Genomic DNA, 12,692 nt, shown 5'->3' on the forward strand with positions numbered 1-12,692 from the left:
CTGCTGCTAACATAATCAAAATGATGCTCTAGACCAGTTTGTTCTCGAATGTTTATTTTTAAGTTTTGCGTAGTATTCTCAGGAATACCACGCTCCTGGCAGGATCGCCAAATGTGGGGGCTGGTTGGGGCTGATTGATTAACCAGGGAAAACCCATCGCTTACCTTGCGTATATTCGGACGCTGCGGAAGAGGGCCGTTTGATAAACACTGCACTACGCTCGTACACGTCATCGTGAGCACTTGGTTGGAGCGCGACTGGCTGACGATGGAGGGAGAAGGTGTGTGCGACAGAGACAAATGTCTTTGTCCGCTGTCAACCGAGGGGTGTCTCGATGGATAATTGGAATACATCAGTAATTGCATATTTACCTCAATAGTATCAATTCAAGGGGTGTCCCACAATATGTATATACCAACAGTGTTGGTATTGGATAGTGAAAACAATATAAAGTTTATAGGTGATATCATTAAGCCAATCCGTCACACGAGGTAAAGTTTTTTACAGCATCAAAAAGTGTTAAAATTTGTACATTGAATTGCTCGATTTTTTAAATTTTTTGTGAGAATCAAATCCTTAAAAAAACTCTTTCACGATGTTAAAAACTATGTCATCATCAATTTGTTATCATTCAATGATAACTTTATTACAGTATATTGAAATAAAAATTGAATGAGTGTTGTGGTATACAAATGTTGCATCTAACCCTGCTTTTGCATGATGCCCCGTTTGATGGTACTTTTTAAGGGACTTTTTTTTCCAGAAAAATACGTTTAATGTGTTCCAAAGTCATTTGGCATTAAATTTTTTTAAACTTTATCGTTGATTTTTGACAAAAAAAAACTTTTCGACAATTCATGCATTTTTAGAAGTCATTCGGTATTAAAATTAAAATTTAAATTTTTACAGTTTTCTTTGGTCAACCCCCAGGTGATTTTTGAGGATAAAAAGCCGAAACTTTGAGCGCTTTGAGGCACCACTAAATCAAGTCTGATTTAGCTGAAATTTCGCACAGATCTGTTTTTGGGCCAATCTTCAGAATGTATATGGTAGGTCTTCGAAATTCGACCCTAGAATATATGTTTTTGAAAGTTGTTTCCACTTTTTGCATCACAAATCACATATTTATGCTTTGTTATTCTTAATCAAATTCAAAACTCAAAATTGAAAATTCCAATAAAGGACCTTAAGAAAATTTGAGCGTGATCTTCCATTCCGGTGTTTTAAAACAATGGTTAAGAATCAACGGTGAAATAATTCCACAACGACAAATTTCAGAGCAATATTCATCACTCAGGCACAAAATCTGTCATATACAACCATGCTTAAAATTTCTCCAATTGAGCTAACATAGCTAAGTTGTTTGACAACTCATATTCACCTGAAATCATTGATCATTGGAAATACTTCTTTATCATTGTTTTGTAAACATTATAAGGCTGTAACAAATTTCAAGTCCTTCTTTTGTCACTCGGAGCTGGATTATCGCAAGGGGCAGGGGAAGTGGGGGTTGGGTGAGGTAATGCAAAAAACTAATAAAGTGGAATAAATTGTATAAAAGCTTGTATGCAATAAAATTGCACACAATATTATTGCACAAAACCCATAAATCAAATAATTTTTTATCGGAAAACTCAATGAAATCGCTTATACAAAAGGTTTTAAATCTCCCATCTTCCACAACTTGATTTTTGCTCTTGTAATCTTTCGGATGTATGATAAATTTTTCCAAAATTTCCATAAAGTACTTTAAATTTTGGTAACTCCCCCCTTAGGATTTTTTTTTAAAGTGATATATGAAAAAAATGAGTTTGGGATTCGCAATCCATTCTCAATGCACAAAGCTTATGATCTCATTTAAAAAAAAAAGATCAATAACGACGCCAGTCACGTCCTAGAAGTCAATGAGGGATGAAGTAAGGATTGTTAGTAGGATACTCTTTATATCTTTTTAAGATTATCTTTATAACTTATAAGTCAGTTTCACCAGCTATAGAAACTACCTGTGCGTCTGCGAATCTTTATTATCTCAGGAAGGGTTGTGTAAGTAAGTGAAAGGTTTGGATCAGGATCCATTCTTGGAAAATGTTGCAATCTTTGTTTAACCTATATCTACTATGCTCCTTGACATATCCTGAATGAACTCGTATTAATATCTATGATGTGTTTTTTGTTTGAAATTTTGAATATAAATAGCGATACAGTCAAAATTTGGTCAATATCAACTTGACGTATTTCTTTCAATTTTGGATTTAAAAAACCTGAACACCCCTCATTTTGAAGGTGTGTGTGTAGAATGTTGCTCCTATTTTGATTCTGGAATTCACTCTTCAGTTGTCAAAATGCCGTCCAAGGAAGAGCAGCGTATCAAAATTTTGCTCGCGCATCGCGAAAATCCGAGCTACTTGCACGCAAAGCTGGCAAAATCACTAAAAGTTGCCAAATCAACCGTTACAAATGTAATTAAAGTGTTTGGGGAACGTTTGTCGACAGCCAGGAAGTCTGGATCGGGGGGAAATCGAAAACCGGAAGCCGCTGAGACGACAAAGAGAGTTGCCGGTAGTTTCAAGCGAAACCCTCTCTCGAAACTTCTCTCTCCGAGATGCCTCAAATAAGCTGGGTATATCGTCTACAACCATGCATCGAGCCAAAAAACGAGCCGGACTATCAACTTACAAGAAGGTAGTGACTTCAAATCGCTATGATAAACAAAATACGACGGCCAAAGCACGATCCCGGAGGCTGTACACGACGATGCTGACGAAGTTTGACTGCGTGATAATGGACGACGAAACCTACGTCAAAGCCGACTACAAGCAGCTTCCGGGACAGGAGTTTTATACGGCAAAAGGAAGGGGAAAGGTAGCAGATATTTTCAAGCACATGAAACTGTCAAAGTTCGCGAAGAAATATCTGGTTTGGCAAGCCATCTGTACCTGTAGCTTGAAAAGCAGCATTTTCATAGCTTCCGGGACTGTCAACCAAGAAATCTACGTGAAAAAGTGTTTGAATAAACGTCTGCCTGTCTGGTTTCTGAAGAAACACGGTTGTTCCGTACTGTTTTGGCCGGATTTGTTATCTTGCCATTACGGTAAAAAGGCCATGGAGTGGTACGCCGACAACAACGTGCAGGTGGTTTCCAAGGACAAGAACCCTCCCAACACGCCTGAGCTCCGCCCAATTGAGATTACTGGGCTATTGTCAAGCGGAGCCTAAAGAAGACCAAAAAAACTGCTAAGGACGAGCAGCAGTTCAAAGCAAACTGGCTTTCCGCGGCGAAGAAGGTGGACGAGGTGGCTGTACAAAATCTGATGGCAGGGGTTAAGCGTAAGGCCCGGCAATTCGGATTTGGAAAAGCGGAAGCCTAACTGAATATTTTTCCTGAATTTCATACTAATTGAACGTGAAAAAGAAATTTAATTCGACTTTTTAAATAAACGATTTCACCGATTTACACGCGTTTTCCCTTGATCAAATTTTGACCCGATCACTCTTTAATGATGATTATCCAAATAATTAGAAAAGCAACCATCCAAGTTACCTACAAACTAGCATCCTAAAAAATATTTGACTTTTGAGAAACGGTATGTTCTGGAAATATGATTCGGAATCTCATACCAGACATTTGAGAAATTGATAATATTTTTAACAGCCAAGTCATTAGAGCAGAGTATTTCCAATATTGAAAATGTCATCTGAGCCAAGCATTTCACCTTTAAAACAAGACTAATATCGTTCTGTTTAAATCATCACCCATTTTCGCTTCCACATCATGTTTTTTTTTTTTGCTTCTGTTGCTCCTTCCAGCAGCATCGACAGAAAAGTTTATTGCTGCTCAAGTTACTTAACACTGTTCGAAGCTTTCAACTGTTGATGGGAATCTTATTTCCGAAAACGATAAATCGGAAAAGTTTTTTATCCAACAAACCTCCACCCCCACCTTCCTCATTCGAAACGCGTTTGGTCCATCGAATCATTTGTTGGACCAAATGGAACGAGTGCCTTCGTCCAAATACTATTGCTAGGAAAAAAGGAGGAGAAAAACAAAAAACGAACCTACTACTCAACTGAATTTACGATTTATCGGGAAAAGTTTGTCGGGGTAAAAGTTGTTCCAGCAGACGCCCTAACTCCGGATTGAGAAACTGACACCTTATCTGATAATCTGATGTGGGAAATTAGGACTAATTTTGTTTCTAGTAATTTCTATTAAAACCTTGGAAAATTACTTTTTTTGCAAGTTTTTCAATTATTTTTTCATTTCAACTAACGGCAGTCAGTCTAATGGGCATAAATTTCCTTTTCTGTAGCGCACTTTTAAATTGCCGTAAAGAAAACTTTTATCATCCCATTCCCGAGGCCAGTCGGTAATGGCTAGCTGTTGAAGAAGGTGAAAAAATAAGCCCCTATCAGGGAGTTGGACATAGCTTATGGCTGTTTTCGAAACATTTGAAAGCTCAGGGTTGAAAAGCAGTGAAAGTTGCCTGTAGCAGTACGGTTGAAATTTCCATTTGAAATTTGATGGAATGGGAATGTTTTTTTTCGATTGTTTTTTGTCTGTAAAAGTCGTAATGTAGGAAAAATATTGATACATTTTTCTTTTCAATGCAACAGTAGTAGGTACTTTGCTGATCGATATTCCATTTCATATTTATGATCTCATACTAATATTCCTATTTTTGTAGACACGTTATATTTCCTCCTATCAAACGCACATATTACGAGATAAAATTGAATAGATGCTTAAATACTTAGTTAAAACAGTTAGATTGGTGAAATTCTTGGATTCAAAACTATACTTTTTTTTTAATTTCACAAGTGAGGGTACCGCTCAACTTTTTTTCATGTGAATACAACATATAAAACAATTTTAATTTCAATGAGCTCAATTTTTTAAAAATCAAAAGAGTCTTGCATGGATTAAAAAAAATCTGATGGTTGTATAAAATTCCTTGAGCATCTTTTGAGCTTTTTTCAAATTACAACACGAAAAAATTAATGTTTTTTTTATGAGTTCACTGATAAGCCATTAATAATATAAACTTTTTTTTTTTTTAATTCAACACTATTATAAGACAAAGCTGAGAATTTTATCTAAAAATTATTATACAAAATTTCGATTTCTAGACATTTTTTTAAACTAGTTTAATGAGTGAAAAGAGTGTCATTTTTACAAAATCATATCACCTGAACCAGAATAAAAAACCGTTTTTAATTTCAATCCGATAGGACAACTTTACAAAATTATTTTTTTAGACGATATTTAGCTAATATACTTTATTTTCCCGTGATTCAAAATGTAAGAAAAAAATTCCGAAAATCATGCTTCGGAAAAATGTCTTTAAATCAGCTACGAATTGTTAAAAAAAATGTCACTAAGTGTCCAAAAAACCTGAACTATACGTTGGCACAAGGCTATATTTTTTGATTTTTTATGATTATGACCACGAAATAAGGAAAATTAGTGTAAAAACCGCACTTCTGAAATAAAAAAAATTAATAAATGAATAAATTTTGAAAAATGAATTGGAAAAGTTATGTAATTTGAAAAATTTTGGTATCTTAAGATCCTCAAAATACTAAACGAATTTTTGACGAATTTTCGAAAGGAGCAGTTTTTCGAACTTTTGGTCAATTTGCAATCTCTCAGAATTTCAAACACTTAAGGAGTCAATTTTGCACTGAATTTTGAGCAAACCTTTTAACGCAATATTTTTGCAAAACAATATATTTACTAGAAAGGCATTTCATATCGGATCCAGTAGTGTAATTACATTTGCCCTGCGATACTTTATAAAACAATTTTTATATCTAAAAGACAAACGTTTTCATAACTCGAGAACCGATCAAGCAAATGATACCAAATTCAGCATGGGAGGGTATTTGGATACGAGAAATATTTCTAAGATTATTGGATAGAGGGATATTAAATAATCGAAAAAGGAATGTTTCTCGTATCCAAATACCCTCCCATGTCAAATTTGGTATCAATTGTTACATCGTTTTAAAATAACTCAACAACTAATCAAGCAAATGAAATCAAATTGAGCATGGAAGGGTATTTTGTTACAAGAAAAAAAATTAATGAGCCAATGCCAAATTTGGTTCCATTTGCTCGATTTGTTCTTCAGTTATACAAAAAAATGTGAATAAGCCTCCCTTCTCTCTTCTGCAGTTTCCCCATTTGAAGAGAATGAGGGGTCTCAAATAATCACCCCAATACTATTGGTGTATGATTAATGTTTCGCTGATTTTTTTGTATCCTTCTCCCTTCCAGTGGGCAAATAGAGAGTGAGAGGAGGCTACTTTATAATTTTTCACAAAACTGTACAAAAATACTAGAATTATTTGAGACCACTTCCTTATTTTTTGCGAAGACAGGAAGGGAGGAGTCCAGCAAATGGAGAGCCAAGTTTGGCGTAGTAGGGTATTTGAGCACAAAAGCGGTTTTGTTTGATATTTGGTACCATTTCCTCCTTTCAGTGGGGAGATAGCAAGGGGAGAGCATGTGATTACGAGAAATGGTAATATGATTACTTTAAATCCCTCCATTTTTTCATTTTGGATATAAGGAGGTTGGAATACAATTTTAATTACAATCCTATAACTTTTTTGGACAATTCAAAAACTTATCTAAGAATTGGAACCATTTTTCATTTGGTAAGGTATTAGGCAAGGTGGGCCAGCTAACCAGGAAAACCGGGAAAAAATCAAAAAGTGAAAATGGCATTAAATTGAGTTGCCACCACGATATTTGGTTTATTGAAAGTTATTAGGAAAGAAGACACCAAGTTTTGAAATGAATTCCAGATAACATGTGATTGAATTACGAAATCACTTTTGAAACATCAGAATTTTTTTCATTACAATTTTATTCTTAAAACCAGCATTTAAAAAGCAAAATTCACCTAAAAATAGCATTTAAAATTTGGATTAAGATTTCATTTGTAAAGTTCGAATAGAAACATGCATTTTAAGGTCGCACTGAAAATTTATTCACAGAATATAGATAAATACCAAATTCAAAATCCCGCACTAAGCACTCAGGTTCTTAAAATGTATTTTTTTTAAATAATTTAAAAATTATCTTCCAAACAAAAAATATAATTTGTTTTTAAGTTTTTACGTTCAACTTTTATACAAATAGTTACTTTTCTGTTAAAAAAAAAAACATGATAAACAAATTTATTTATGTATTTCAAATCTGGAAAAATCATTTAATCTCAATCGGGAAAAAAACGGAAATTTAAAAATGTAAACAAGCAGGCCACCCTGGTGTTGGAAAATTCAAGAGAGATTGTTGAAAATTTATCGAAGGAAGCACTGTTCAGAAGCTGATGAGTAGTGTTAAGAGTAGGGGAGTAGCGGACAATATGCGCCTATTAAGCAGAATACTGATTTAATCAAATATTTCATTGATCATGTTTACAAAAACTATATACTCACGAGCAGACATCTATTTACTATACATTGGAGTAAATTTTATGTAGAATTCTCCTTCAGTTTTTGAGAAATCTATTTTATTATAACTGTTGTCAAAATTGCCTAACCTCAAACCGTGCGGGCTAAACGCGCCTATTTATGTCTTAGGCAAAATTTCTGTTTTTTTGGCGATATTTCCGTATATTTCATTGAAATTTTTTTTGTTTCGATTTTAGTCGTTTTAACAGTGATAAGGTTATATAGACAACCCCTTTTGCCGACCCCTGACATGAAATTGGATCATTTAAATCAAATGCTCGTTCCCAGAAATTCCCGTGTGCTAATTTTCATCTAAATCCGGTGTATAATAACGTCAATATCGCAAAAACAGTGAGTAGAGGGTTAAAAAGGGTTTTGAGATATGATCAATATATTTTAGGTATTGAATTTTGGGTCAGAGATCGGCAAAATGAGTCGTCTATATAACCTTTCCAACAATTTTGTAATGTTGACATTATTATACATCGGATTGAGATTAAAATTTGCGCACTGATATTTTAACCCCTTAATGCATGACTTTTTTTAATAAATGCGAATAGCAGTTATTGATTTAGTGAAATAATATCATTTTAATGCGAATGACACAAATGAACAGGTTTTGAGTCGTTATTTCGTTTGCGACTGATTGAAATTAAAAAAAATTGTTAGAATTTGCAAATCTTAAGAAGTAACAGCGATTTTCCAAAAACCACATTTTTCAAAAAAATAAAAACCGTCAACTGGGGCAACATGCAACAATGTTCAACTTCAATAGCTTCTAAAAAACCTATGTTCACTGTTAATCTTACCCCTTATGCATCAAAAGTTTTAAGGATGATGGGACATCAAATTGGCGTAGTTAGAAAAATTATTGGTTTCTATAGGAATTTTTAATGATCTAAAAACATGTGATTATGAAGAAAATGGGGTAACTTGCAAAAAACTTTGTTTTTATTGATAAATCTTATGAACACGTATGAAAATTTATAGTTTTTAATATATTTGAGATGCCTTAAAGACCTCATTTTCACATAAACGAGATTTTCAAGGTGTTTCTTTGATTTGCATTTGTTGCATTTTACCCCAGACACCCAACTGAATTATTAAAATATTTTATTTTATTTATTTAAAAAAATTGAGCGATTGTTCCAAAAATATTTTAACACCAACAGTGTTGGTATTGCAGTGGTTCCTACTTATTTAACCAGTAAAAAGTTTGTAGGATGTATTTTCCAGCCAATCCGTCATACTGGGAAAAGTTTTTTACGACATAAAAAAATGTTAAAATTTGTACATGTATTGCTCGATTTTTCAAATTTTGAGTAAAAATAAAACTCCTGAAAACTAGCTTAAGGTGCGAGAAAATTTGTCATAATAAATCTGTAATCATTAAAAGATAACTTGATTAAAATACATTGAATTAAAATTGATTCAGTGTGGTGTTATATAAATGATGCATCTAACCCCGCTGTTGCATGATGCCCCGTTTGACGGTGGTTTAGTTAGTTTTCATTGGTTTCCATAATTTTATGGATTAATTTAATTTTGATTTTTTATTATAATATATTTCCTTATATTTCCCTCTTTCAAACAGCCAAAATTTAGATGACATAGTGAAATTTCGTTATAAGAACCGAGATGCTCTTGACCTTCGTTCAAAAACACCTTCATTTTTGTACCATTTTGGCTTTTGATTCAATTGCCAAACATTAACAAAATTGTAATAATTCTTTTTCTTCATAAATAGATAGTAAACATGTTGACACTTCCATAATACTATAATTAATGGAAATCGGTTTTATAATTTTAAGATACAGCCAAAATAGTTATTCGGCTCTATACGGCCCTTACCGACTAATTGTCGTTTTTTTTAACCGCAAAGAAAAGTAAATATGCTCATAATCCAGCGCAAAGATTAATTTAGGTGTTAGAAATTTAGAAAAATTGCAAATTGTTAAAAAAATTTGAAAAGCTATCACCTTTTAAAAATTCGTCAGAACTTCCGTGTTTCCTACTTTGAAAATCGAAAAATGCGAAAATGTGCCAAATAACGTCAACTTTCCAATCCTCTTTTCAAAATTTATCTGGTGTGCGTTAAACAATTTTAACGGTTCATTGATTGAAAAGATCGGTTTTAACACAACTTTTTTGCATTTTTTGTGGCCCGAGAATATGGCAAATTAAAAAAATTGTTCGCAACGCATATCTGTAGCTTCTATCTTCAGCTTTCCAGGACATAAAGTATATTTTTTTAGTATTAAGTATTTAGTAACGGAAAACTGAAGTGTCGTAGCTTTATTGTCTGAAAAACATATTACGAGGTTTCTAAAATTTAATTTTTTATTTAATCGGTTGATAAACAAGAGGGATACAGCGATTTGAGGCGAGGAGTGTCAAATTGACACTCAAGGTCTGATTAGAGAGTTTTTTTTTGTCTGGGCTTACAGGGTGCGTCCATAACAAAGAAGAAACTATGCAAAATTAAATATTTCAAGAATTCATGGAAGGTCCCAGAATATTATTTTTTGTTTGGATGCAGCCTAATGAAGTTACAAGCTGCCTAAACTTCCAATAGTGTCATATTGACACCCAAGAGCGGATTAGGGTTAAAGTGGTATGAAGTCAACAAGGTCACATGTTTACCGAAAGACACGAACCCACCAAACTGTCCAGAAATTGGTCCAATCGAAACTTTTTGTGCATTCACGAGGGCAACTTTTTTGTAGTATGTTACAGAATTAAATGTTTAAAAAAAAATCATTGTGTCTTTTATTAAGAAAGAAAGTGTATTAAAAATTTTCGGAACAGTCTACATCTCTCGCGTATGCTAATTTTTCTGAATTTATCATCATATTTATTCTGAATTTATCATCAAAAATGAATGAAATTTAGTTTCCTTTGATATACGGTTCTGTTTTTCGCGTTTTAAAACCCCCCAACCAATATTCATAAGACACCACCGAAAACTAGCAAAGACGCTCCATTTCTTCTCTAATTTACTTTTCCATTTTCCATTTTTTTTTCTACCGCAGGATATTTTCCGCTCCAGTCCGAGTACTGTTTGGTGTGGATCTGCCTGGATGTGCTATTCTGCACCGCCAGCATCATGCACCTGTGCACCATTTCGGTGGATCGTTACCTTTCGCTGCGCTATCCGATGCGTTTCGGGCGAAACAAAACCCGGAAGCGGGTGGTGCTCAAAATCAGCTTCGTCTGGCTGCTCTCCATCGCGATGAGTTTGCCCCTCAGTCTGATGTACAGTCAGGTGAGTAGGTGGATGTGCGGGAATCGTGGGTGTGTTATTTAAGAGATGCAGTCCGTAGTAAAACCGACACCAAAAGAATGTTCCTACTTATTTAAATCGTTCCGGTAGAATGTTTCCTGGAAGTATCATTTTATTGTTATCTTATCGTTCAACATTCCAGTGGGGTTTTAATAATTCTCAGTAGCTATCCCCAAGAGGAATTTGTTTTTCAACTATAACCCGAAATGAAAACAAAACACGTAATATTATACAGATTTCTCGGATGTGTTGATAATACTTTAGGCTACAACAGTTAAAGGTTGTTAAAATAATTTAAAACTATCATGAACCAAATCTATGAAAATATACTTTTCCATAGTGTCTTTGGGACATTTTATCTACATTTAAAGCACTTCAAAATGAACTTTTGATAGAAATAATTTAATCGCCTAGCAGTGAATTAGATTTTTTTTTTGAATTTTTCATTTAAAAGCAATTACGTCTTTGGTAAGTTTTTAGGTTATTAAAAATGTAGGAATTTTGCTTAAGACGTCAACATCGTAGGAGCTAAGTTAGAGCCTCTAACTTAGAGAGGTTCAAAAAAAAAATTTTTTTATTCAAAATGTTCAGTTTTTTAACGCCTTTTCAAGCCGGGCTCATTCAAGTAAAATATGTTTGAAAGAGTTTTGAGTCCCTGAAAATCGAACAGTTTTGTGGAACACACTTAATAAAAATATTCAGATTGAAACGAGTTAAATTGGAAAAACTAAGAAAAAATAGCTGTTTTCGGACTTCAGTGTCTTTAGTTCGGATGAGTTCGGTTCATTTTTTGGTTGCATTAGAATAAAGTAGATTTCACCGTTAAAAAACATGAACAACGTTAAGTTGTTCATTTTGTAGCTTTATAAATGATTTAAGTTAGCTATTTTCAAGGAATCTAGAGAACAATTTCTTTGCATTTAAAATTAGCAAATTGAAAAACAAACTCGTCAAATATATTTTATTCTATGCGAAAAGATAGGTTGTAAGGTTCGTCAAAAGCGTTATTAACGATAGATTATAATCTCCATGATTTTATAACGGTGAAATCAGCTTAATTCTAATGCAACCTAAAAAAATGAAGTGAACTCATTTGAACTAGAAAGATACAGGTGTTTGAAAACCGCTATTTCTTTTCCTTCTTAACTCATTTTAGTCTGAATATTTTTGTTAAGTGTGTTCCACTAAACTGTTTGATTTTGAGTGACTCAAAACTCTTTCAAACATATTTAGCTTGAATAAGCTCGACCTAAAAAGATATCGTTAAGGGGGGGGGGGGGTGGTAGGGTCTAACACTTTCAAAAAATCGATTTTTTTATTTTGTGTCAAATTTTCAAGTCAATTGAAGCAAAACCGTAGAAACAATAGGCCTTTATCTCCTCCTATCTAATACTGCAAGAAAGCAAGAGCAGAAACTTCAAACGCGTTTTTCTCCAAAGCACATTTTTAAAGTCCGTGGACATCGTCATTTGAAAACTACTTATCCGATTTTTTTCAAATTTGGAACATATTTTCTACATATAAAATACCAGACCCCAACGTTTTTCTTTTTTGTTTTTTTTTTTACTTTGGGGACAAAAATTTCATAAAAATTTTTAAGTTGAATAAAAACGTTGGGGTCCAGAAAAACATCTATTAAAAATATTTTGCTCTGATTTTTTGACTTCAGATGATTCTGTGCTGAGATACAGTGTCCACCGCAAATCCTGTTTTCTAAAAGGCACCCTCGAAAGTGCTCCGCAACGGCTCATTTTTCAATATTTTTCTACTAAAAAAATACTAAATGTTCTTTTAACAATGCTTTGTATAATGCAAAAAATTTGAATACATTTGTTTGAACGATAGCTCTAGAAAAAAAAACGTGAAAATGGTGTTTTTTTTATACCCGTCAGACCCCCCCCCCCCCCCCCCCCTCCCTTAATGTAATTGCAGACTTCCAAAAACTTTT

The 12,692-nt window shown here is 33.6% G+C and overlaps 1 protein-coding gene across 1 annotated transcript in view; it reads left to right on the plus strand.

Annotated features, from left to right (window-relative positions):
* LOC129758177 (probable serine/threonine-protein kinase DDB_G0282963) overlaps positions 1-12,692 on the plus strand; it is a 425,584-nt gene that overhangs the window by 295,532 nt on the left and 117,360 nt on the right. The window contains exon 3 of the mRNA XM_055755638.1: positions 10,494-10,726. Within this exon, the coding sequence (XP_055611613.1) occupies positions 10,494-10,726 (233 nt within the window). The remainder of the gene's footprint in view (positions 1-10,493; positions 10,727-12,692) is intronic.

This window comes from Uranotaenia lowii, chromosome 3 (genome assembly GCF_029784155.1).
Source record: "Uranotaenia lowii strain MFRU-FL chromosome 3, ASM2978415v1, whole genome shotgun sequence".
Taxonomy (NCBI): Eukaryota; Metazoa; Arthropoda; class Insecta; order Diptera; family Culicidae; genus Uranotaenia; species Uranotaenia lowii.